Source organism: Myotis nattereri (assembly GCF_964212035.1).
Source record: "Myotis nattereri genome assembly, chromosome: 3".
Classification (NCBI taxonomy): Eukaryota; Metazoa; Chordata; class Mammalia; order Chiroptera; family Vespertilionidae; genus Myotis; species Myotis nattereri.
The window spans coordinates 202725287-202751662 of record NC_138077.1 but is presented as its reverse complement, the minus strand read 5'-3'; the positions used below and the strand labels follow the sequence as shown (position 1 = coordinate 202751662).

At 51.7% G+C, this 26376-nt stretch overlaps 1 protein-coding gene across 1 annotated transcript; it reads right to left on the bottom strand.

Annotated features, from left to right (window-relative positions):
* Positions 1-909: 909 nt before the first annotated feature.
* LACTBL1 (lactamase beta like 1) lies at positions 910-14440 on the bottom strand (the record flags this gene model as incomplete). The annotated part of the gene is given in 14 exon segments (XM_081086109.1): positions 910-1305; positions 1307-1470; positions 1473-1574; positions 1577-1732; positions 1735-1883; positions 3412-3453; positions 3455-3509; positions 4407-4556; positions 4559-4635; positions 5849-6015; positions 8185-8294; positions 9544-9679; positions 13985-14057; positions 14397-14440. Coding segments are annotated over 14 exon segments (1821 nt in total).
* Between the last annotated feature and the right edge of the window lie 11936 nt (positions 14441-26376).

The following is a 26376-nucleotide window of genomic DNA, read 5'->3' as shown; positions in this document are numbered from 1 at the left end:
TAGGCAAATTTTGGACTTGGGCAAGTTGATTAGGTTTCTTTACTTCAGGATAGTACAGAGCCTTAAATATGTTTAAAAATATGTATAGCCCTAACCGGTTTGGCTCAATGGATAGAGCGTCGCCCTGCAGACTGAAGGGTCCCAGGTTCGATTCCGGTCAAGGGCATGTACCTTGGTTACGGGCACATCCCTAGTAGGGGGTGTGCAAGAGGCAGCTGATTGATGTTTCTCCCTCATCGATATTTCTAACTATCCCTCTCCCTGCCTCCCTGTAAAAAATCAATAAAATATATTTTTAAAAAATAAAAGGAACAAACTACTGATGTACACAAAGACATGCACGAACCTCCAAACATCATGCTGAGCAAAAAGAAACAGACACAAAGGACGACACTGTACGATCCCATTCATATAAATTCTGGAACAGGCAAAACTAGCCTGTGGGGACAGAAAGATCAGTGGCTGCCCGGAGCTGGGGACAGAGGAGAGGACTGGCTGCGGTAGGAAGGACTTTGGGGGGCGATGGGAATGTTCTATACCTTGATAGGGGTGGTGGGTATACATACTCACCACCAAAAATCACCAAACTATACCCTGATAATGTGTGCATTTCCCTTTATGTAAATTATAACGCAGGTTGATTTTTTTTTTTAAAGACAAAACACAAGCCCCTATTTTGTCTTAGATTCAACAGACACAAAAGTACTTTGTCAGCGCGCTGTTCAAAGTATGTAAATGCTTTATTCTAAGTTTCTGTACTTAGCTCGTCCTCCCCCGTGGATAAGGAATCGTTTGCCGCCCGGCTGTGGTCCGGGGTCCACACTCCGAGCAGCGGGGGCCCTACCCCGCTCCGTCAACTACCTGGGTTCGCGGGAAGGCGAGGCGGGGAGGCTCCGGCCAGAGCCCGGGTCACTGGGTCTGGAGGACGGGCTTGCGCAGCAGCCGCAGCACCCGGTACGTGTTGAGCCCGGGAACGTCGAAGCCCGGGGACAGCCCGCGGCGGTCCAGGGGGTAGAAGCGGACGAGCTGCCCCGGCTGGGCCTCGAGGGACAGCCAGGCGTCGCCGAGCGGCAGCGCGCACGGGAACGCGCGGGCCACGTGCAGCTGGAAGACGCGGCCGCGCAGGTGGCGCAGCGCCAGCGTCCGGAACGCGGGCGGCACCAGCGCCTCCCCGCGGGGCCCGAACTGGCGCAGGCGCAGCTCGCCCGCCGGCCCGGCGCGCGCCTCGTAGAAGGTGCGGTTGGCGCAGGTGAAGTAGCCGGCGAACGGGCGCGCGCTCGGGGGCGCGCTCGGGGGCGGGGCGGCAGTCGGCCTCCCGCAGCGCCCGCTCCAGGGGCGGCAGCAGCGCGTCGTAGGCCCGCGCCACCAGGTCGGACCCGGGCGGCTGGGGCCGGGCCAGCAGCAGCACGAGGCCCAGCTGCAGAGGCGGCACCAGGGAGAAGGTGGCGGCGTAGCCGTCCACGTCGCCACGCGGTAGCCCCTCTGCGCGTGGAACTCCCAGCGGGTGCCGGTCTCGTCGGCGAAGTAGGCGCCGGGGCAGGCCAGCAGCGGCGCCAGCAGCGTCTTGGCCGCGTAGGCCGCAGGAGCCGCCGGGGCCCGCTGCCCAGGAGCGCCATGGCCAGCTTGGCCAGGTCGGCGGGGGTGGAGTACATCTGGCCGGACGGGCGGTACCAGCCCAGGTCGTAGAGCGGGGCCGGCCGGCCGCTGCCGTAGAAGCCCGCCGCCAAGCGGCGCGCACCGGAGGGGTGAGGTCGAAGCCGGTGTCTGCCAGCCCCAGCGGCTCCAGCACGTTCTCGGAGACCCAGCGCTGGTAGTCACCCTGGGCCGTGTGGGCTGCCAGGACGTGCGCCAGAAGCGAGAAGGCCAGCGTGCTGTAATGGCACCTGGAACGGGAGGTGTGGAAACTGGGGTGCGGCCCGTGATGAACATTTCCAGGCCCGAAGTAAACCCTTCCGACCTGCTCAGATGGTCTGAAGTGCCACCAGAGTTTCCTAGGACTGGATCGGTCCGGGAAGGCACCTGCTTCACTGCATCCCAGATGGTCAGACCCATCAGGGACTTCAGCGATCACTAATTATACATCTGAGAAGAGGAGTGCCCAGAGAGGGTCAGGGACTTGTCCAGGGTCACACAGCAGGAAGGAGGAGAGCTGGGCTGGGCAAGTGGTAAAGCAAATCTTATTGGTCCTTTACCCTTTAGTATGATTTACTTAAGCAAACAGAAAACTAGAGTCTTAGACTGTTGGGGGGGAGGGGGTGGTGGAATTATAGCGATCATGTGGTTCAAGGATGATAAATGGGGGGCAGGATTTCCCCTCCCTTCTCCCCAGCTATGGCAGACACCAGTAGTCAGTGAGAGGTCTCTCTTCTTTCCCAGAGGAGGTGCAGTTTCAAAAAGGCACAGACAGATGAAAACCCACAAATCCCTTTAGACATTCCTGAACTCTAACCCAACCTCCCTTAATTTTTTATGTTTTTTTATTGATTTTAGAGAAAGAAGGGGGAGAGTGAGAAAAAGAGAAACATCAATGTGAGTGAGAAACATCGATCGGTTGCCTTCCAGATGCACCCTGACGGGGACTGAACAACCTGCGTATGTGCCCTGACCGGGGATCGAACTGGCCACCTCTTGGTGTACAGGACAACACTCCAGCTGAGCTACACGGGCTGGGGCCTGACTCTCCTTTTCTACAGATGTGGAAGGTGGGTTCCAAGAGGCTGAGTGCCTCCTCCGAGGCCTCATGGCAAGTTAGTGGCACAGCTGAAAGGAGGACTCCAGCATGCAGATGCCTGAGCATCTCCTGGGACCTTTCTTCCTCGGGGAGGTGGGGCCTGAGTTCAGCCTTCGGAGAAGCAGACAGGGCATCTTTTTCCAAAAAAGGCCAACAGGCCCGGAAGGGTGCCTCCGAGGCCGGGGAGTGCCAGCTGTGCTCTGTCCAGCCCCTCGCCCCCAGAGCTGGGCTTCTCTGTTCAGTGGCCACCCCAGCTATCCACTCCCATCAGCATCCCAAAATCTCTATTTATCTTGTTTATCTGTCCACTGATAAGAATGCTCACGGCTGACTCACAAGAATGCAAACTCCATGAGGAGGGACCTACCTGGTTACTAGTAAACTTGTTTGCTTCTGTATCTCAGTTTAGCACATTCCGGGCACAGAGTAGGTGCTCAATAAATGTTGAGTTGATGAGTGGAAAGAACTCAAGGTTCAAGCAGCACCTGCCTTGCTGTGGCACCCCTCTCTGGGCCTCAGTCTTTCCAGCTGTGGAATAGGGGTTGTATTTAGGGACCCCGAGGTCTCTTCAGGCTCTGATCACCCAGGACGAGAGGATGCAGTCTCTCTCCGGGAGGAGGAGGGGGTGGGTATCCTGAGGAGGTTCCTAACTTTGGCAGAGCATCAAGGTGCGTCCTCACCTGGTTCCCGGGTCCGCCACCAGCACATCACCCTTGAGCAGGCTCCTGGGTGCTGCCCTTCCACAGCAGCGAAGTGGATCGCAGCCTTCGGGGCAGCCCTGGGGAGGAGCAGTGGTCAGACCTGCTGGGCTAGCTGAGGGTAGATGGGGGGTCATTGGGTGCACTGCCCCCCTCCCCACCTTCCAACAAAATCGCCTGAAAAACAAAAATAGTCCAGCATGGACTCTAATCCTGCTTGTGTTTTAGTGGGAAAGCCACTTAACCTCTCAAGCCCCAGTCCGCTCACCTGTAATGTGAGGGAAATAATTCCTCTATCAGGGATGATGTGAGGATTAGGTAAAATAAAATGCTTAGCATGGTGCCTGGTCATAGTAACTGCTCAAAAAATAATTATCGTCAACTATAGCAGTTTGATTCCATACAATTCTTGAGATCAGTGGCCAAACAGCTTTGGACTTTTCTGTTTATTAGCTGTGACAACTGTTGGAAGAACCGCAGGTTTTGGGTTCTCTTCATCCATCCATTCAATAATGGATTTCCAGCTTCTGTTTTGTGCCAACAACTGTTCTGGGTACTGGGGATTCAGTAAATGAACAAAGTCCCTGCCTTGTGGAGTTAGTGAAGGGGCCAGACAACAAGCAAATACATATTCATGCTACAGAGAAAAGTAATTTGGTCAGACGAAGGCCTTGCAGGGGTGATCCTTGAGCAGGTGAGACCTGGAGAAGGTGAGAGAGAGAGCCATTCTTTTCTGTAAGAATGTCTCGGGCAGAGGGAACAGCAAGTGCCAAGGCCCTGTGGCAGGAATGTCTTGAAATGTTTGAGGAATAGCATGGCACAGCCAGTGTGGCTGGAGAGGAGTGAGAATGGGGAGACTTTGGCCAGTTCAGGAAACAGCAGAGAGTGGGCTCGGCCTGACTGGATGAGAATCCGCTCCTCAGTTCCCCCCACCTGAATTATTTGGGGCTAAGCCAGGTAAGTTCAAAACCGTTCACCTGAGAGCTGGCTGGCCATCCTTCGGAGGATGACGGACGAAGGCCTTGGGGCTGGGCCCACCTCCTCCAGCCCATCCATCAGGCTCTGCTGTTTGGGGGCTGGTGCCATGCCCAGCGGGTTGTTAATAGTGAAGGAGCTGGCATACCGTCCAGAGGGTCATCTAGAGAGGCTACAATACCCTCCTCCCACAGGCGGTACAGCATGAGGACTGGAAAGATCTTGGAGATACTGGCGATCCTAGACAATGTTGGGGACACAAAGGTGCAGAGAGCATACTATTGGCCTCACAACCCATCTCTACCCTGCACCCCAGCCTCCAACTTTCTAGTATTCTAGGAAAGAACTGAATCCACTTTATTTAATGTCTCAGATGGAAATCCGCCAGCCTCTGTAGAACTGGCTTTGGGATGCTTGAGAATATACCAGAGGCCGTGGGGCTGGGCTGGATGGATGGACATTCCTGAGTATCTTCCCCCAGGCCCTTCCCACTGTGGACAGACCTGCTTGGGTCATACCTCTGCCTCTCACTGGCTACATGGTCTTGGGGAAGTACTAGACTTTCTGAGATTCGGCTTCCTTGTCCGTTTCACAGGTTGTAGAGAGGATTGAACAAGAACATGCTGGTAAAGTGTTTGGCAAAATACCCGGCAGGTCGTAAGTGCTCAATAAGTGACAAAAAGTGTAATTGTTGTCCCCATACTTGGCCCACAGCAGGTGCAGTGTGAATGGAACTCCTCCAGTCCTCACAGTATCCCTGGGAGCAGATGTGTTCACTTTGCATTGTAAGCTTGAAGGATCCTGCAGGCAGCGCCGTGGAGAGGACGTGTGCAGCAGAATGGCCCCAGGGACTTCCATCTGGGCCACTGCTGCCGATTGACAGGGACCTGGGCCACGAGCCCAGGGCCTGGTTATGGTCCCATTGTGGCACATGGACGTGAGGGAGGGATGGGACACAAGGGAGCCTCTTGGAGTTAGGGAGTTTGGGGCTAAGGCAGTGTTCTCAGCCTTCCTAATGCCACGGCCCTTTCCTACAGTTCCTCATGTGGTGGTGACCCCCAACCATAACATTATTTTCATTACTACTTCATAACTGTTAATTTTGCTACTGTTATGAATCGTAATGTAAATATCTGATATGCAGGATGTATTTAGGCGACCCCTGTGAAAGGGTCGTTCGACTGTCGAAGGGGTCGCGACCCACAGGTTGAGAACCGCTGGGCTAAGGGCTCTCCAGAAGCGGTTCCTTGCTGACCTGTTACCTCTGTGGTGTGAAGTTGGGCACTCACTGGTCCTCTCTGGACCTCAGCCTCCTCATCTATAAAACTGTCAAGACTTAATAAAGGGCTTGGAAACCCCAGGCATGATTCTCTTGAGTTCCCCTACCTCCTAGGTCCCCCCTGTTCTCCCATCCCTCATCCCTCCACAGGACCCTGCAGGTCACCCGGCTGACCGGTACGTGGTGTACTCGTTGGGGGGGCCAGAAGCTGGGTCCGAGCCATTCTTCTTCCCGAAGTTCCCGGTCCAGAGCAGGGTGTCATTGTGGATGACAACGGCCGACATGGCCGCCAGCCCTGGGGCAGACAATGCCTGGCGCAGGATCTTCTCCACCTTGCAGGCGAAGAGCAGGAGGCTCAGAATGTGGGTGCAGAGACACACCCCACTTGTCATCTGCACACCCTGCCCATGCCCACCCCACACCCTGCACACAGGTCGCCTTTCCTGGCTCCCCTTCACTCTCTGCTCCCTCCCACCCCGCGCCCCAGTTGCTGGAGGGGAGCCCAGTGAGCCTCCAGACTTTGGGCTCTCATACCATGGGCCCCCACTCTGGCTGCAATCGGAGCAGCTCCCCTAGAATCTGTTTTATATGTGGGGGTTCCTCATGAGATTTTTGTGATAAGAAACATTTTTTTGGCAAAACGTAAAAGGAGGGAGGGTACAAAACTATTGATCTAGTCAAACCCTTGTCTTATGCCCTCAAACAGTGATTTTTCAGCCAGTGCGCCACAAGAACATTAAAAATATGCAATATCTCCAAAAAATAAAATATGCAATATCTGACTCTTTAGTCAGGGACGCTGGCCTCTTTTAGGTTGTCAAATAAAAAAATGACAATAGCCAATACAAAAATAGTCATGTGGTATGAATGAATCAAAATTATACCTATTTTTTTGCAAAAAAAAAAAAATGTTTTTGGTATGCCACAGAATTTTAGTGATTATGTGTGCCATGAGATAAAAAAAGGTTGAAACTCACTACCCTAGAAAACCTTCAGTAGGCCTAGTCTGACCCCCTAGTGTTAGAGAATTCACTATTTCTAGAAGGCCCCTAAGTTCTCTTTTGAACATTTATTGACAACGCCTCATTCTTTGCAATGATGAAGTGTAATGATGACGACAACAGCTAACATATACTGGACATTTAGAATGTGCCAGGCACAGTATAAAGTCATTTCCATACATTGTCTCATTTAATCGTCATAATAACTCAGTGCTAATTTCTCCCCATTTAACAGATGAGAAAAATGAGGCTATGAGATATGAAAGTGACTTGCTCAAGTGACTGATGGTTAGTGGAATCAGAGTTAGAATCCCATGCTAAATGCAGCCCCTGTTCTTAATTAACCGCCTTGCGGAGTGAGTTTACATATCCTGACTTGAGCTCTGTCTACCTGTAGCTTCCACCCCTGCCCTAGCTTTGCGTCTCTAAATCTGTCTCCTCCTGTATTGATAGTGATTCACAAGGAGTTCTGATAAAGAGGTTAGCACATACTAAGTGCTCGCTACAAGGCAGCCATGGGGTTCATTGTTGCTTTTCCATTAATTACTATGGCCCCCCACCCCGAGAGCCACATGGCACCCTTCTGTTCCCTCTCCTTCACAAAAGCCTTCCATGTATTTGCAGACCGTGAGTGTGCCCCTGCACCAGCCTGCAGCCTGCATCTTCTCTCATGTGGAATCGTCTGCCTCCTTCCCTTCAGCTGTTCCTCAGATGACAGTTTCAAGTCCCCCCACCACACTGCTGCTCTTACCTCTCTGATCATGTTTCATTTGTCTGTATGCCTCCTAAGGTGAGTGACCCAAGTGGGTGGGGTCTGACTGGCACAGATTAGAGCCAGCTGACAACCCCCTCTACTGTGAGGCCATCCTCAGTGGTAAAAGTTATATTGTGGGGGGTGTTTTGTTTTAATTATTTTGCAGTGGCCTCTGTGATACAGGCTCTGTCATCCTCTCCAATCTCATCTTTCTCCCCCCTCCACCTATGGCCCCACCAGACTGAATTGCCTCATAGCTCTTTGTCTGTGCCTTGTACTTACTCTGCTGACCCTGGGTCTTGGCACATGCTGTTCCCTCTACCTGGAGCACACCTTCCACATGCCCCCCTCCCCCCCACCCCCAAAGCTCTTTTATTATTCACATGTCCATCAGCTGGGTGTCTCCTATTGTTCACATCTCAGCTTAGACACCACTTCCTCCAGAAGCCTTCCCTGACCCCAGAGTCAGTCCCTTTGTGCCCCCATCACAGTCCCCTGAACTTCCCCTGTCCTCACTCTCACCCCTGTGTTATCAGTGTTTATCATCGTGACTGTTCATTCCTTCATTCCCAGACCAGTAGCTTCCTAGGAACAGGACCGTATCGTCTTTCTGCCATGCCCCTGGTGTCTAGCACAGAGTCAGTGCTCAAAAATTACATGGTGAATGAGTGCCACTTCCAGTGCAGAGAGCGACCCTCCCCTTTATCACTCAGGCCTGGCACACACCCTCCTGGGTCATCACTGACCTTTTCCAGGGCCTCCTTCAACACGGGGACAGGGTGTGCCAGGGCCACAGGCTTGGGGTGCTGGGGACACATCCTCACAGAGGCAGAGGGCGCTTCTGGTCCCGAGGAGCCTGCGGGAATATCACATGGTGAGAAGGAAATAGCGATCAGGATAGGAGTCTAGAGGTCACCCTAGAAGAGAGGGAAGGTGGCAGCAAAGGCCAGAGCCATACGTTGGGGCCAACCCCCCCAGCTGGCAACAGCCTCACCAGGAGCATCAGGGTGCAGAGACCAGCCATGGTAGCAAGGAGCAAAGGGCAGAGTGTGCCTGGAGGAGCGGGGACAGTTCCACACGCTCCGCCAGCGGCTTGGCCTTCAAGTTACCAATTAGGCCCCAGTTCGCGGTGGCAGCCCTTCTCTCCTCACGCCCACCTTCCTCCCTCCGTGTGGTCCGCAGACTCAGACAAGCTCCAGCTCCTCGGGGCAGGCGCAGCCATGTGCTGTCTGTCTGTCTCTCCCCAGTTCTGGTTATACGTTTGGGTGGGGAAGTGGACTTGGGGCTCCACTTCGGCTTCAGGCCTAAACCACAGGGAGAACTCAGTCTCTCGCCAGAGCCGTGCGTCCAGGCACGGGGGACTCGTGTCTCACTCTGCTTTGGTCTGGCTGTATGGCTTCCTTGGAACCTTGGGGAAGAGGGTGTGGGCCTTGGCAGGGCAGGACTCTGTCTGGGAGAGCACCCCAGCGGCCCCCAGACCTCCCCTCGTCCTCTGAAGACGGTGTGGAGCGGTGAGGGTGCCAGCACCTTGAGGGGCTGCACCCTTTCCAAGTCCTTCCTGAGACTGCCCGGAACCTTGGCTAGACTGAAGGCTCACTGTGGCCATACATTCTTTTAACTCCTCCTGGCTTTGTGACTTGCTTTGGCCAAAAGAATGAGGTGGAATTGATCATTGATCCTGGGCCTTCCCAAAATTAGGCCTTAATGCACCTTTGCTCCCTGGGAATACTGCCCCCTCCTGGACAAGCCTGGGATAGCGGTCTGGAGAGAGAATCCACATGGAGGGAGAGATCCAACTCTCCCACTGCATTGGAGAGAGAGCTCAGATGAGACCAGCAGCAGAATTGCCAGCCAGCCCACAGACTAATAGAAAGAATGAATCACTTTGTGCGAAGCCCGCAAGTTTGGGGTTGGCATTAGGATCCTCATTTTATACACAAAGGCATCAAGGCACGGAGAGGTCATATGACCGGCCCAAAGATGCACAGTTAGAGGCCAGAGCTTCTGAGTCTAAATCTTATGATACCCTCGGGTCGGGAGTGGCAGCTCGGAGCCCACAAGGACCCACGGGGGCGGGAGAAACTCGAGGATGCCTCTGCACTCACCGGTCTTCAGCTTGGGGAGGTAGTACTGCCACAGGAAGCAGCCGGTCATGAGCACCGAGAGCAGAAAGAAGAAGCTGCAGGAAGCTGGGAAAAGCCACTTCTTTTTTACTTTCAGCTGGCCGAGCCGCCAGCCAGCCTGGGATGGGGAGGACACAGGGCACAGCTCCCATGGGAGTCAGCCAGAGGGAAGAAAGAGAGGGACCCCTACCCTGGCCCCTTCTATACCTTAAGTTCATCCAGACATAATGGAAATCAACACGGAAGTCCACAGGAAGTTCCAGTATAAATATACATTTCACACCTGGGAAACCAAGGTCCTTGCCAGTATGAACGGTTCAACAGCTCCGCCATGCATGTATCTCTGCACCTCTGCACCTTTGCATAGCCTGTTCCTTCTGCTGGGCATGCTGTCTCTCTCCTGTATATTTAGTGATATGCCTCCATGAAACCTTCTGCAACTACCTTCACCCAGGTCCCCTCCAAGGCACTTGGAACAAGCCTGTTATGGTGCAAATCCAAGTCTCTCTCTAGTACTGTAGTTCGACCACTACTAGCCGATTTACCTAATGGAGGTGGAATTCTCCCAAGATTTAATCTCCTCCCCTTCCCCCAAAGGAAACACCCGTTCTGATCTTGGTGTTTGTCGTCATGCATGCGTTTATTCTTTGTGCTTATGCGTCCATCAAGAGCATGTAGTATTGTTTTGCACATTTTTAAACTTACATGAATGATATCCTACTGTATGATCCTCTTGCAACTTGATTTTTTTCCACTTTGATACATATAGTTCTGGGTTATTCATTTCAACTTCTGTAGAGTATGCTGCTGTGAATATGCTTCATAGTGGAATAGAGCATGGAGATGGGCCAGGCTTCTTTAAAACGTGACAGTTTTATACGTTCGAGGTGGGAGCACTCTGGTAGGAGTGAAATTTCTGGGTGGTAACATATGGTCATCTTCAGCTTAACCATATTCTCTCCTGCACTCTCCAGAGTTGTTCCAGTTTACACCCCACCGCCAGTGAGTCTCATTGCTACCTTTAATTTGCATTGTCTCTATTACTAATAAGGTTGAACGCCTTTTCATGTAGGATTTGCTTTTATGTGAATGGATTGTTTTTATCCTTTGCCTATTTTTTTTTCTATTCAGTTTTCTTCACTTAAGCTCTTTGTAAGTTCTAGATACTTATGCTTATAGCATATCTTTTCATGTTATGTTTATGGTAACTTTTGTTGAGAGGCAGGAGAGTGTAGTGGTGAATCTGTGGCCAGATGGCCTGATTTTGAATCTCAGTTTAACCACTTCCTGGCTGTGTGACCTTAAGGAAGTCACTCAACCTCTCTGTGCTTCTGGTTCCTTACCTGTAAAATAGAGATGATAATAGCCCTTGCCTCATAAATTTGTAAGGATTAAATGAGTTAATATATATAAAGTACGTCTTGTCTGACACATTGTAAGACCTGTTAACTGTTATTCGTGAAGAGAGGGCTTTTGCTATGGTTTTGGTTGTTGCCAATCAAATTTATCAACACTGTCTTTTTTGTTTGCTCTGTGTGTGTGTGTGTGTGTATGTGTTTGCTTAAGTAATCCTTTTCACAGAACTCTTAAATATAGATTTCTATACTTTCACACAAAAATATGTTTGGATATAGCCCAGGGTGGGAATGGCTGGGGGGGAGGTCAGTTGGGGAAAAAGGAGACATATGTAAAACTTTAGACAATAAAAAAATAAATAAATAAATATGTTTGGTTATAGTGTAAGGAAAGGATTTCATTTTATTTGTTTTTCATGTGAATGATCAGTCACCTCAGCACCAGCCTATCCCCCACTGGCTTGTATATGGTCTCTGAAACATACAAGTGTCTGCACACACTGGCCCCTGTTTCCTAGGCTGTTTCATTTAGAGTCTCACTGAGTTTCTAGTCCATCCCTCCCTGCTAAGCCTCCCCTCGCTTCCATGACAAGGCTTGTTCCCTTACTGTGTGCCAGGGGCTGCCCTACAGGAAACAGCCTGACCAGAGAGGTTTCCTCTCATCTGACCCTGGTCCACTCCGTGGGCCCATTCCCGCCTCTCTCCCCTGTGCACCTGTGTGCTCCCACAGCTTGCACCGCTCCCCTCCGTGCCTTTGCACCTGCCCTTCCCTCTGGCTGCCCTTTTCCACTGGACAAATGGGGAGAGCTCATGGCAGCCGTGCAGCCTTCGCACTCTGCCCCAGGGTCCTCTCCTCTCTGTGCACCCTCGTCACTGCTTTGCAGCAGGAACCTGCACGGGTTACTCCTGCTTCCTGTCTGTCCCCCACCAGGTGGCTAGTGTCTCCAGCACCAAGATCATTCCTTCAGGGCTTTCATGCCTACAACACCCGGCACTCCGCCCGGCACTGGCAGGTTCTCAGGGAATGTCTTTGGAACTTTACATCGTCCTGCAAGTTGAAAGGCTTAGTTCAAGTCTTAGCCCCACTTCCTGAGTCAGTTGTAATTCTGGACACATCCCTTCCCCTCTTGGGGCCTGCATTTCTTCAACTGCGGGAGAGGGCTGGGCTATTTGTGAAGAGGATACTTGCACGTCTAGAAATCTCATTTGATTTCAGAAGTACCTCCCAGCTCTAGAATGTAGTGTGCATACTGAAGCCATTCTTTATTCATAGTCTCCAAAGATTGAAAATAACCTAAATGTCTTTCAACTGGTGAATGAATAGACAAAACTGTGGTACATCCACGCAGTGGGATGCTACTCAGCTAAGGGCAGGAACGCACTGCTGGTGAACGCAGTGATGTGGATGAAGCTCAGATGCAGTGTGCTAAGTGGAATAAGCCAGACTCAAAAGGCTACAGATGAGATCACCCCACTTTCACAACATCCTCAGAAAGGCAAACTATGGGGACAGAAGACAGCTCAGTGGCTGCCTGGGGCAGGGATGGGGACCACAAAGGGCAGAAAGGCATCTGGGAAGTGATGGCGCTCATTCTATATCTTGATAAAGTGGTGGTTATAGGACTGTATGTATTTGTCAAAATTCAGAGAGCTGTACACCAAAAAAAAAAAAAAAAAGTGGATTTTAGTGCATGTAAATTATACCTCAGTGTTTTTTAAAATAAAGCCCTTAAAGATCCCAGGTAGGATGTCTCTAACTGGGTGTCGCAGGTTTCTGTGGGAGGGGAGTTTGAAAGTGCTCCCCTTTGAGCATGAGCCAAGGGCCATAGGAGGGAAGGCGGGGAGCAGGGCCAGTGAGGGCACCCCAGCGGGAGGGCTGCCAATCCCCTTGACAGGCACTGATGGCGCCACATGTTCAGGTGAAGAATGAAGTGCAGAGACTTTACATGACTTGCTGAGGTCATGAGCAGCAAATGATGGAGCTTGGAGTGTCGCTCTGGATTGTGCACCACCCCACCCTCTGCACCCCCAACTTGTAGCCCTCCTCTGGGGCCCAGCCGCATCTCACGTCTGTCTCCTATCTCAGGATTTATTCCCATAGACCCAAAGGTGCAGCCAGTATCTAACCTGTAAGCTGCTCACCTGCTGCACATATTTGGACTTGCAACAGCCACTAGGAATCTCTCCCCTCTCCCTTCGCTGTGTGTGTGTGTGTGTGTGTGTGTGTGTGTGTAAGGGGGGGGGGCGGAGTGGGGAGGGGAGAGCTCAGGAACAGCCAAGGCTCTCCCAGCCCCCACCCATAACACAGCAACCCCAGCTCCTTCCTGGGTGGTCTCCAGCCCACAGACCCTCACCTCCTCCTTCCCACTGCCCGCTCTGGGCAGCCCTTCCTGTCCAGTCAAACATTCAGAAACAATCCCCAAGGGCAAGCTGTGTGCTGGGCGCAGTGCTGCCTCCTGAGGCTCAGTGCCTTTGGCCAGCGCCTGTCCCCTGTGGAGCCAGCAGGACGTGGAGCGGCCAGACACAGGGCTCTGGGCCCAGGCGAAGACGACGTGATTCAGGTTCCGCCCTTACTACCTTTGGGCAAATGACTTCACCTCTTTGAGACAGTTTTCTCGTTGGCGTAATGGGAATGGCCTTGTCCTACACCCCACGGAATCTAGGCGAGTAAAGGAGCCGATGCTGCAAGCCGCTCACCGCGGGTAGCTGGTGTTATGATAATTTCTCCCGGAGACAGATGTGCACAGATCATGGGCACAGAGCTCTGGGGGCTCCAAGGTGCCCGTGGGCTCAGCCTTGGGGCGGGGATGGGGACGGGACAACGGGAAGGAAAGCTCCCCTGAGCAGGGAGTGGGGATGAGTTGAGGGCACTCCGATCAGAGGCCTGGAGATGTGAAAAGGAAGAGGAGCCGTTTCTGGTTTTGAGAACTCGATGAGCTAATCCACGCAAAGCACTCGGAGCTTCCTGGCCAGGGGTGCGCGCCCTAGGAATGTGGGTGATGGCCATGGCGGTGCTGGGGGCGATCTAGGCTCATATTTGAAGCAAACCGCGTGGGGCCATGCCTCACCTGGGTCTTCATTCTCTCCGAGGCGTGGGAGGTCCCAGCTGGCTGAGGATTCAGGTCCACAGCCCAGGAGACACTGAGTGGGAGGTTCAGTCACAGGATGAAGGCAGAGAGAGATGGCAGGGCCGGGGGGCTGGAAAGAGGGGAAGGGGACAGAGAAATGCTAGGAGGAGAGAGGGCAAAGCAAGCCCTCCCCTTCGTGAAGCCCCGCCTCAAAGGCAAGGGGAGGCCAGCTCAGAAACCCCGCGAGGGTGACCAGCTATCTGGTCTGCCCAGGTCTGTCCTGACTTCAGCATTGAACATCCCAAGTTCCTCAGTCCCAACCGGAAGAGTTGGTCACCTCCACCACCACCCACACATCCACCCCCATCCCCTCACCCCCCGTCAGACCCCTGGGTACCTAACCCCAACTCACCCTCTGGAAGGCTCAGGAGGGGCAGGGCAGTTCAGCCCCGCCATGGCTGGCCAATGCCTCTCAGGGTCTCAGTGCTGCAGAGACAGGATGGCTTCCTGGGCTCTGAGCCGCAGGCTTCACCCAGGCTCCCCAGGGGCTGGCACACGTGGTGCCCGATTTCCCCAGCACTAAGCCCTCTGTGCCTTCCTCCATGGGGATTAGTTCCTGCCCCCCCCCCCCCCCCAACAGCCAGTGGGGAGCAGGGAACATCTGTCAGGGAGGCTGGCAGCACCACGTGACCCACGATGCTCCGGGCTGGCCAGCGAAGAAACAGTCTCCCCAGAAAGTCTTTGTCAAACCCAATATAAAAGAGATGATGGCGGGCTGCCAGGACACAGCCCACCTACCGGCCTCCCAGCCGCAGCCACCACCACCCCCCCACCCCGCACCACCCCCACCCCGCACCAGCTCCTCCGCTGCCTCTGAGGAACTGGGTCTCCAAGGAACACAGTTTGAAGACCACTGGGGTCTGCCTAGTAGTTTTGTTTCATTTGTGTTTTTATTAATTGATTTTTAGAGAGAGAGCGAGAGGGGGGGTGGGGAAGGAGAAACACTGCTTGTTGTTCCACTGATTTATGCGTTCATTGTGTGCTCTTTGTATGTGCCCTAACCAGGGATCAAACTCAAAACCTTGGCGTATCAAGACAGCACGCTAACCGACAGAGCTACCGGGCCCGGGCAAGCCTAGTTGTTAAACATTCAAATGACTCGGTTCAAATCCCAGTTCTGTCCCTGCCTGTGTGGCCTTGGGTAAGTCATGCCTTCTTTGTGTCTTCATCTATAAAACGGAGATAAGCCCAGACAGTTTTCCTCAATGCAACCCGAAGGGTCACAGGTTCAATTCTGGTCAAGGGAGCTTGCGGGAATTGATGTCTCTCACACTGATGTTTCTCTGTGTGTCTTTCCCCCTTCCTTTCACTCTCTTAAAAAAAAAAAAATCAATGGTACCCGGCCATGGTGGCTCAGTGGTTGAGCATCGACCTAGGAACCAGGAGGTCACAGTTCGAGTCCCAGTCAGGGCACACACCTGGGTGGCAGGCTTGATCCCCAGTCATGCAGGAGGCCGCCAATCAATGATTCTCTCTCATCATTGATGTTTCTCTCTCTCTCCCTCTCCCTTCCTCTCTGAAATCAATAAACATAATTTTTTTAAAAAGGGCAAAGGCAATGGGTATTTATGAGAAAAGGAAGGGGGAAATCGCACCAGTAGAATGAAGACCTTTCTGTTGGCGCAGATGATAGAACACGGCGATGTTAATTCTAAACAATGGTTTTCATTTCCGGGCCACTGATCATCTAGTCGTCATAACTGCCGTCTTATCATCATTGCACATGTCCTTCTGCAAGGCACAAGGTCGCTTAGGTCCCACCCCAAGGTCATTGTGCCCTGTTTTTAACATTCCAAGGTCCGAGGTGAAGGCAGTTCCTCTGCGATGTAAGGCAGCTCTGGCATTTTAAAGTGGCTCCATTTGTGATACTGTTTACACTGGAGAGCTTTTCAGACCTCCGCGGCCTGGTCCCAACCCCAGAGACCCCCTGGAGTGCCACCTGGGCTTCACAATTTTTGAAGACCCCTCGGTAATTCTACGGTGTGGTCAAGGTTGAGAGCCACTGCCGCAGACCAGTGTGTGTCCAGCTCATTTTCAATGTGTGTAGGAATCGCCTAGGCCAGTGGTCGGCAAACTCATTCGTCAACAGAGCCAGATATCAACAGTACAACGATTGAAATTTCTTTTGAGAGCCACATTTTTTAAACTTAAGCTATATAGGTAGGTACATTGTTATTAACTTAATCAGGGTACTCCTAAGGCTCAGGAAGTGCCACACTCAAGGGGCCAAAGAGCCACATGTGGCTCGCGAGCCGCAGTTTGCCGACCAGAGGCCTAGGGATTGAGTTCAACTGCAGGTTCTGAGTCAGTGGGTCAGATGGTACAGGAGAGGCTACATTTCTCACAACAGCCCAAGTGATGTCGATACTGGTCCGTGGACCACCCTGGGAGGAGCGCGGCTCTGCAGTTCGCAGGTTGCACCAGCTCCCACATCATCACTGTTGTTGCCTCCCAGGCACCTTGTGGTTGGATGGAGCTTGAATTCTTATCTCTGTTTTGCTGATGCTCAGGGTGGGTATGTGAATGGGTAGAGGCAAGCTTTCTGGATCTTCTTCTATAACCCCCTGTGGCTGTCCTGGAAAGAGGATGGATCAATTAGAGTGAGAAGAGAGCTGAGTGGTTTTATCCAAACTTCGCCTTGTATGGCTGCTCTGCGAGGGAAGGTGACAGCGATGGAGCTGGGATCCAGGTTTTTTCCATTGCACCTGGCTGCTTGGCTCCTCTTTCCTGAGGCTCAGAGCAGCCTGGGCAGCCTGCCTGTAGGCCACATACTGAGTGGTGACAATGTCCCAACAATCCCCAGGGGCAGGTCTATTCTGTGCCCATTTTACATCTGAGGAAACTGATGCTCTGGGAAGTGAGGTCCCAGGAAGTGGCAGGACTGGGATTTGGACCCAGGAGTCCTCGCTGATTCCGGGACACAAATGCATCTCCCATGATGTCTCCCCATTAGACGAGGAGGTCTTCTAGGGCAGTGGTTGCCAACCTGTGGTCAGCGGACCACTGGTGGTCCATGAGGTCTGAAAGGTTGGCGACCACTGCTCTACAGCAAGGACTGCTTCTCGTTTTGGTTTGGGTCACCAAACCAAGGCTGAATGTCTGGACCCGCCAATCCCCTTCAGGGTTCTGCACCTCTTCAGATCAAACCTCACCCCCAGGACACCGCTCCTCTGTGGGAGCTTGCCCTTTGCCCCTGGCTCCAGCCCCAATGAAACCATTTCTCACTGCCCAGACCCGATTTTAGCTAAAATCCATAGCATGTCATATAGGAAAGCGGCCACACGGTGGCAGTAGATACCCATGTGTAGCTACTGGAGCCACCTCCTCTGAAGAATTTATTCCTTGAGTGCTCTTCCTCCAGGCATTTGTCCAAGGACTTTTTCCCTCCATGAACAAAGATAATTTCCACAACTGCCCCTCAGGAGAGGAAGGAGTTACTCATCTTCCCTAGAGCTGAGAGGTCATATGAGTCCTTTGCTTAAAGAACCTTCAGTGGCTGCTTACTGCTCTTTGGAAAAATCATAATCCTTATCTGCTACACTGATGGTTACAAAGACTGTTAGAAGGTTTCCAAGTTCAAGTGGACTGGACTTCAGAGACTAAACCTCAACGATGGACCCTTGAGTCAGACTGCCAGAGTTCAGATCCCAGCTCCACCACTTATTACTTACTTGAGGCCCTGTGCATGATTCGATTCGTGCACCGGAGGGTCCCTCAGCCTGGCCTGTGCCCTCTCGCAATCCGGGACCCCTCGGGGGATGTTGGACTGCTGTCTTCGGCCCGATCCCTGCAGGCTGGCTCATCCCGGTTCCGCTGCACCTGCCGCCACCACCGCTCAGTAGCACTGCCTCGGAGGCGGGAGAGGCTCACGCCGCCAAAGTTGCGCTCACCAGCTGCGAGCCAGGCGTCTGGTGCCTGCCAGTCAGCTGAGTGGCACTCCTGCTGTGGGAGCACACTGACCACCAGGGGGCAGCTCCTGTGTTGAGTGTCTGCCCCCTGGTAGTCAGTGTACGTCACAGGGACCGGTTGTTCAGTCGGGTTGTTCGGTTACTTAGGCTTTTAGAGATAGAGATAGAGATAGAGATAGAGATAGAGATAGAGATAGAGATAGAGATAGAGACAGAGAGATATCGAGATATACAGATATAGATGTGACTTGGGTCGGATTTCTTGGCTTCACTTGGACCTCAATGTGCTCATCTGTAAATGAGGGTAATGAAACAGAACTTGCACCCATGGGTGGGAGCAAGGATTATATGAGCTAAGACACGTAAAGCACACGGTGCCAGGCTGGCTCACAGCACGTGCTCCATAAACAATAGCCACTATTGTTACCGGCGGTGTGTTTCCCTCTCCTCTCAGGCTCCCGAGGATCTCTTCGTCTCTCGTGCCCTCTCTCCATCTCTCCTTCTCTCCTGCTTTTTCTCCCTTTCCTCTCCCCACCTTTCCCATTCTCTTCTTGCCTGCTCTTCTCACTCCCACGCTGTTTCCTTCTCTCCACCTCTTCTTCCGGTTTCAGAACTCATGCCAATGGTCCCATCCTTCTTTGTGGTGTTTTCTGATTTCTCTTATCTGGGGAAGATGTCCAGGTTTCAGAACTAGGAGCAGAACTGCTACACTGACTGTAACACAGAAGGTTAGAAGGTTCCCAAGTTCAAGTGGACGCGACTTCCGAGACTCCTGTTTGGTTCCTCTCTTTGCCCCTCACCTGAGCTCTTTCTTCTAAGCTCTACCTCTCGATGTGGCTGCTTCCCAGACTATTTCAAGGTCACTCTTTTGTCCCCAGTTCACTCCAGAACATTCCCAGAGAGAGAAAATGACTGTCCCCGCCCTCAGCATCAGGACTGTTCAGAAAGAAGAATGTGGCTGAAAAGATATCAAGGACAAATTAAACTTTAAAAAGGAAAACGTCTCTCCTAAAGAATCTATGAAGCTACTTAGCATTTTCCCCAGTCAGGCTCTGATTGGGTCACTAATTGATCTGTTTGCTCACAAACCCGTTGACTCAATCACCATGTGGCCACTTTTCTATATGACTTTTTGAGGGCCTTCCATATGCCAGGGGTCACACTTGGGCCTGAGGGAGGACATGATGGCAAAGCAGACATAACAACATATATCCGTTGTCAACTCGTACGTACGGAGCACCTACTGAGTGCTGAGCACTGTTCTAGGTGCTTGAGATATCTGAGTGAACAACGCTGACAGAGATCCCTGACCTCACAGAGCTTACATTCTAGTAGGAGCAGCATAATAAATGTGAGAATAAACAAGTAATCTTTTCTGTCAAAGAAGGGAGTTTAGGCACACGCCATTTTGGCTCACGTGACTTGCAGCTCCCCTGGGGGCTGCCATTTTGAAATGGCAAAGGTCAACCCCTTCCTTTAAATTAGCCAATCGCACAAGAGTGTGAGCCTAAGCTCTGTGACCAATCACAAGTGAGGGACAGATCGTGTGAGTCAGCCCGAGCGGACGCCCTCTCAGTGTGCACATGCTCCCAGACCATGTGGGTGCACACCCTCCTGAAGGAGTAAAGATATTCACTTGCTGTCTGGCTCCTGAGTATGCTTTGTGTTCTACCAGGACCCATGATTTTGGGGGCTCGCCTTAGTGCTAACAATTTGGGGGCTCGTCCAGGATTCCATTTGTCTCTACAGAGGACAATTGGAGCCCTCAGTTGAGGAGGTGCACCCTGCTGCCTAGTTGCAGCGGCCTCATTGAGGAGGGACAGCCATTACCACCCCTCCCCCCAGGCCAACTATGAGCTCTGGATCGAGAGTCAGCCAGCAACATGGGAAGGGCCCAAACAAGCAAGAACCATGGCAATCAGGTAACCTCATGCATGAGCCAAGGCGGGGAATTAGATTGAGTACTACTTTGGTGATTGTACTACTCAGAGGTCGGGCATATGTGACTGGGATGTATCTTGGACATAAAGCGAGTGCAGAGTTCTGATCTACAGTTCTATTCTCCCACAAGGGAAGCAACCAGAGAGGGATGAAGCAGATCTTGGAGAGTATGAGACATCTCCAATATGGAGGATTGAGCACAGTGCGAGAAAACTCCAGTATGGGAGGTGGAGCACATAGTCACAAGGGACTTTCTGAGGATGGGAAACAAATTCATGTACCTTGGTTGCGGGCACATCCCCAGTAAGGGGTGTGCAGGAGGCAACTGATCTATGTTTCTCTCTCATCGATGTTTCTAACTCTCTATCCCTCTCCCTTCCTCTCTGTAAAAAAATCAATAAAAATAAAAATAAACGTTGACTCGCACATGCACAATACATATAAAGCCCTCGCTGGCACCAATCTAGACAGAGTAGGAATATTCCTACCTGAACCCGTTTTTGGACACGGTCAGTTATATGTTTCTTTCTCTTGCGTTCGAAGAGCATGTGATGTTAAAGTTAAAGTTGTAAATGCTTCATCACAAGGGAAATTAGTCAAGCACTCTGAAAGTGTTTTTACTCTTAATGTGGTGTACAGGGAGATATTAGAATAAGTTTAATCAATTTGTCAGTCATTGTTTTTATCAATGTTGTTTTTATGTCATGTCTTTGATGTTGTTATATCATGTTGTTATTTTTTCTAATTAATTTGCTTTCAATGTGCACAAATCCATGCACCGGGCCACTAGTATTTACTATAACCAGCAAAGGATTGCTAACTATACTCAAGACTCAGTGAAAGGTATACCTGAACAACTATATGCCACCTGCAGGATGACGTGGGAAAATAGATTGGCCTTGGATATGATTCTGGCAGAAAAGGAGGAATATGTGTAATGTTGGGTGGGGGGAGTGTTTTACATTCATCCCTGACAACACAGCTCCAGACAGAACCATCCCGAAGGCCCTACAGGGATTAACAACTCTAGCTAACAAGTTAGCTGAGAATCCTGGGATTGAGGATCCTTTCTCTGATTTAGCCATGGTTTGGAGAATGGAAGGGAATGACAGTAGTGGATGTTATATCATCCCATGTTTGAGAGGTCTTATCTAAAGTTAATTGAAACCACATTGACCCAACAGCAAAATAATCTTCTCCTAGACCAGTGATGGCGAACCTATGACACGCGTGCCAGAGGTGACACGCGAACTCAGTTTTTTGGTTGATTTTTCTTTGTTAAATGGCATTTACTTTTTTTTATTTTTTTATTTTTTTTAATAAAGATTTTAAAGTATTCTTTTTTTTAATATATTTTATTGATTTTTTACAGAGAGGAAGGGAGAGAAATAGAGAGCTAGAAACATCGATGAGAGAGAAACATCGATCAGCTGCCTCCTGCACATCCCCCACCAGGGATATGCCTGCAACCAAGGTACATGCCCTTGACCGGAATCAAACCCAGGACCCTTCAGTCTGCAGGCCGACGCTCCATCCACTGAGCCAAACCGGTTTTGGCTGTTAAATGGCATTTAAATATATAAAATAAATATCAAAAATATAAGTCTTTGTTTTACTATGGTTTCAAATATCAAAAAAATTTCTATATGTGACACGGCACCAGAGTTAAGTTAGGGTTTTTCAAAACACTGGCATGCCGAGCTCAAAAGGTTCACCATCACTGTCCTAGACACTGCAGAGCAGGAGCGTCAACGAATGTTAGCCAAGTTTGAAGAAAAGAGTTAAATAAAAAAGGGGGGAATTGTGAGAATAAACAAGTACGTTTTCTGTCAAAGAAGGAAGTTTAAAAAAAAAAAAAGAAGAAGGAAGTTTAGGCAGCCGTCATTTTGGGTCAAGTGACTTGCAGCTCCCCTGAGGGCTGCCATTTTGAAGTGGCAAAGGTCCACCCCTTCTTTTAAATTAGCCAATCGCACAAGAGTGTGAGCCTAAGCTCTGTGACCAATCAAGAGTGAGGGACAGATCACATACATCAGGCATAAAAGCCTGAGCAGACCACCCGCTCAGTGTGTGCATCATACTCCCAGACCCTGTGCCTGCACACCCCCTGCAGGAGTAAAGACATTTGCCTTGCTGGCTGGCTCCCAAGTATGCTTTGTGTTCTACCAGGACCCCTGATATTGGGGGCTCGCTGTATTTCTAACAATAAATAAGCTAAGTGGTATGTTAGAAAGTGACACCTGCTATGGAAAAATAAGTAGAGCCAGATAAGAGGGGCAGGTTACAAATATTAAACTGGGCAGTCAGGGTGGCCTCATCGAGAAAGAAATATTTAACAGATCAGCTCAAGGAAGAAAGGGAGTGAGATATTCAGACAGCAGAGGAAGAGCATCCATGGTGGGGGGAACATCCAATGCAGAGGCCTTAGGATGAGACTGTGCCTAGCTTAGAGATCTGTATCAAAGATACTCCTTAGAACATCACTGGCATGTAACAGTCGATGACATTTAAAGCCATCACCATGCATGGGTGTGAGATGGAGTAAAGGAGGGATCCGAGGACTGAGCCCCGAGGTCCCGAGGTGTGAGTCCTGAGTGAGGGCAAGGGCCACAAAGGCTCAAAGAGAAATCAGAAAACACCAGCAAGGGCTTCCCTGGGGAAACTTAGAAGCAGAGGGAGGCAGTGAATGAGACGTTGGGTTCTCTGTCCAACCTCCCATCATCATATGGAAAGAGGTGTGGGGTCAGGGCGTGGCTGGAAACACCCTGGGGCGTGCTCCAGGAGAGGAACTCCCATCCCACGCCCTCTCATCAGTCTGCTTCTTTATAGCAAGTGGGAAGTCGGTCTTGCAAGTCAAGAAAAACTGGTCTGAGCTGAGGCACCAGGGGAATTGCTTGCAGTGCTTAGGGCACCTGGAGACCCTGGGAAGTGGAGACCATGTGGAATCATTTCTGCTTTGGGGGGAGGGAGCCCCCTCTGGTGCTTACCTGCTGTCTCATTGCTAGAATATGGAGTGAGCCTTCAGGCTCTTCCAAGATCCATTCCCTGACCTAGGGGCTCATCAAACACACCCTGCCCAGTAGAGGTAGAAATCAATAGGGATAGAATAAAATAAAAAAAAAAAAAAAAAGGAATGAATCACCTGGGCTTATATTGGGACTTCCACTGGTTGTGGGCATTGCTGGAGAGACAGTGAAGAGGGAAGCCCATGGTGGAGGCCAGGGCCATCAGGCCATGGAGTCCCTGCCAAGCCTGGGAAAGAGCCCCAAGTTCAGAGAGAGGAGATGCCTGAAGACATTGGACTTGCTCCTGCAGTAGCTGCCTGGGCTTCTTGACTTGGCTGATGCTGTTAATCCAGAAGCACCATGGGATATTGGCCAATGTGGCTGTTTCCCTGCCTGGTCAGCAAATAGTCCAAAGCTGTGTGGTTATCCAGAATAACCTAAGTTGAGTCACAATAACCTTCATGGCAGTGAGAACCCTGGCTGTCCCCATAGCAATTTCCTTCAAGAAAGCTGAGCAGGTAAGGATCATGGTTCTACCTATCTATGGAAGGAAAATATTCATTCATTAAGTGGTGAGATCCATGTACTTAATATGAAAGAATGTCTTGTCAGTGGCACCAGAGGCTGGGTGCCTTTGCCTTGCCTACAGGTTTTGGGTTATCATGAAGGCCCATATATGCAGGTGGCATTGTGTCCAAGGTGAAAGCAAGGAAGACCTTGTATCTAGAGCACAAAACAGCTCTGGGCATGCAAAGGGCACTTCTCAATATTCTGCCAGTGGGCCTCAACACCATCAAGGTGTGACACAATGGCCTGTGGGTCAGATACCTTGAATCAAATTCCATGTTCACCCACAGCTGGGAGGCAGTGCTGTAAAGGTAGTTCCATCATCATATTGTATCATATCAGGAAATTCCAGCACATGAGAATTGTATGCTGGAATTATACAAGCCATTGCTCATCAGAGCCTTAAAAGTCTAGGTGGTACCTGTTTGGTGGAAGAGACTAGAGGCCCAGTGCACCAAAATTTGTGCACTCGGTGGGGTGGGGGGGTCCCTCAGCCCGGCCTGTGCCCTCTCACAGTCTGGGACCCCTCGGGAGATAACGACCTGCTGGCGTAGGCCCACTCCCGGGTGGCAGAGGGCAGGCCCAATCCCTAGGTGCAGCCCCTGGTCGGGCTCAGAGCAGGGCCGATTGGGGAGTTGGGGTGCCGCCCCCTGTCACACTCAAGGCAGGGTCGATGGGGAGGTTGCAGCGCCACCCCCTGTCATGCACAGACCAGGGCCGATAAGGGAGTTAGGGCACCGCCCCCTGTCATACACAGAGCAGGGCGGATCAGGGGGTTGGGGTGCCGCCCCGTCACCCACAGAGCAGGGCCGATCAGGGGGTTGGGGCATTCCCCCCGTCACACTCAGGGCAGGGCCAATGGGGAGGTTGCAGCTCCACCCCGTCACACACAGAGCAGGGCCCATGGGGGGATTGGGGCTCCGTACCCTGTCACACACAGAGCAGGGCCGATCAGGGGGTTGGGGAGCTCCCCTCTATCAGGCACAGAGCAGGGCCAATCAGGGGGTTGGGGTGCCTTCCCCTGTCACGAAAAGAGCAGGGCGGATAGGGAGGTTGTGGCCCCGTCCCCTGTCACACACAGAGCCGCAGGGCGATCAGGGGGTTTGGGCGCTGCCCCCTGTCACACTGCTCCAGGGGCCAGGAGGCCTCGCTGCTCAGCTGATCCTGGTGCTAGGAGGCTCCGCCGATCCTGGTGCCAGGAGGCCTCGCGGCTCCGCTGATCCCGGTGCTGGGAGGCCTCACTGCTCCACTGATCCCGGTGCTGGGAGGCATATTACCCTTTTACTATATAGGATAGAGGCCTGGTGCACGGGTGGGGGCCGGCTGGTTTGCCCTGAAGGGTATCCTGGATCAGGGTGGGGGTCCCACTTGGGTGCCTGGCCAGCCTGGATGAGGGGCTGATGGCTGTTTGCAGCTGGTCACACCCCCTTCAGGGTGGGAGTCCCCACTGGGGTGCCTGGCCAGTCTGGGTGAGGGGCTGAAGGCCATTTTCAGGCTGGCAGGTGACTGAAGCTCCCAACCTCTCCTTTTTTACTTTTTTTTTTTTTTTTTATTCTGGGATTTATTTACCTTCTATGGTTGTCACTGGAACTGAGAGCCGGCTTTAGCTCTGAGGCTCGGCTCCAGCTCTGAGACCTTGGCTGCTGAAAGCAGGTATCTGGTTTGTTTGGGTTCTATAATTGAAACACTGTTGCAATTCCAGCTCAGCCGGCTGGCTGAAAGCATGGGGATTGTTTAGCTTCTATAATTGCAACATAGTTTCTTAGAGTGCAAGCTCAGAGCCCAGCAGTGGCAGGCGGGGAACCTTGGCTTCCTCCTTCACTGGAGCAAGCAAGCCTCCTGTTTGCTTCAGCTGCCTGGCTGCCGGCCGCCATCTTGGTTGGCAGTTAATTTGCATATCGCCCTGATTAGCCAATGGGAAGCGTGTCGGAGGTACGGTTAATTACCATGTTTGTCTATTATTAGATAGGATGGAACTACCTGACAGTCAATGTGCCCCCCTGAGGGGTCCCGGATTGCGAGAGGGTGCAGGCCAGGCTGAGGGACCCCACCAGTGCATGATTAGGGCTGGGAAGGGATGTAGGAGGTGGGCCAGCCGGGGAGGGACCATGGGAGGGCTACAGGGCATGTCCAGCCTGTCTCGCTCAGTCCCGATCGGCCGGACCCCAGCAGCAAGCTAACTTATCAGTTGGAGCGTCTGCCCCCTGGTGGTCAGTGCACGTCATAGCGAGTGGTTGAGCGGCTGTAGCATATCATTAGCATATTACACTTTGATTGGTTAAACAGATGACTGGGCAACAGGACACTTAGCATATTAGGCTTTTATTATATAGAATGAATGTATACAAGCCACTGTATTAGGTGCTATGGGGAGATATACAGATGAGCCAGATGCTGTGCTTGCCCTCAAGCATCTATAAACAAGTCAGAGGGTGAGGAGGGGATATAGAAATCTGTACAAATCAAGTGTCAGCGGGTTGTGGCACGTTCCGCTGTAGAAGTACAGATACAATGCCAGGAGAGTGCTAAGGAAAGAGATTCGGCACAGCTGGGTTGAAGGCAGCCTCCTGGCGGTGTTAGCTTTGGAAGAAGTGAAGAATTGTAACAGCAGAACGGGAAGAAAAGGGCTTCCAGGGGACGAAACCCTGTGCGCAGAGATGTGGATGCAGCTGGGGGACGGCCAGTCATCTGGTTTGGTCAGAGTTCCCGAGACTCGTGGGAGAGAGGTGATTTTAAGTAGGACACCAACAAGGCACGAAGTCACAGTGAGGTAGTGCTGCCCTTTCCAATCTCCTATGGGGAAGAGTCTCAGCTTGGTGCTAGCATCTCTTTTAAGCACTAACACTTGCTAAATCTCCTTTTTTACAACCCGAAATTCACAGGTTCAGATCCATCAGAAGGCAACCCAGCTCTG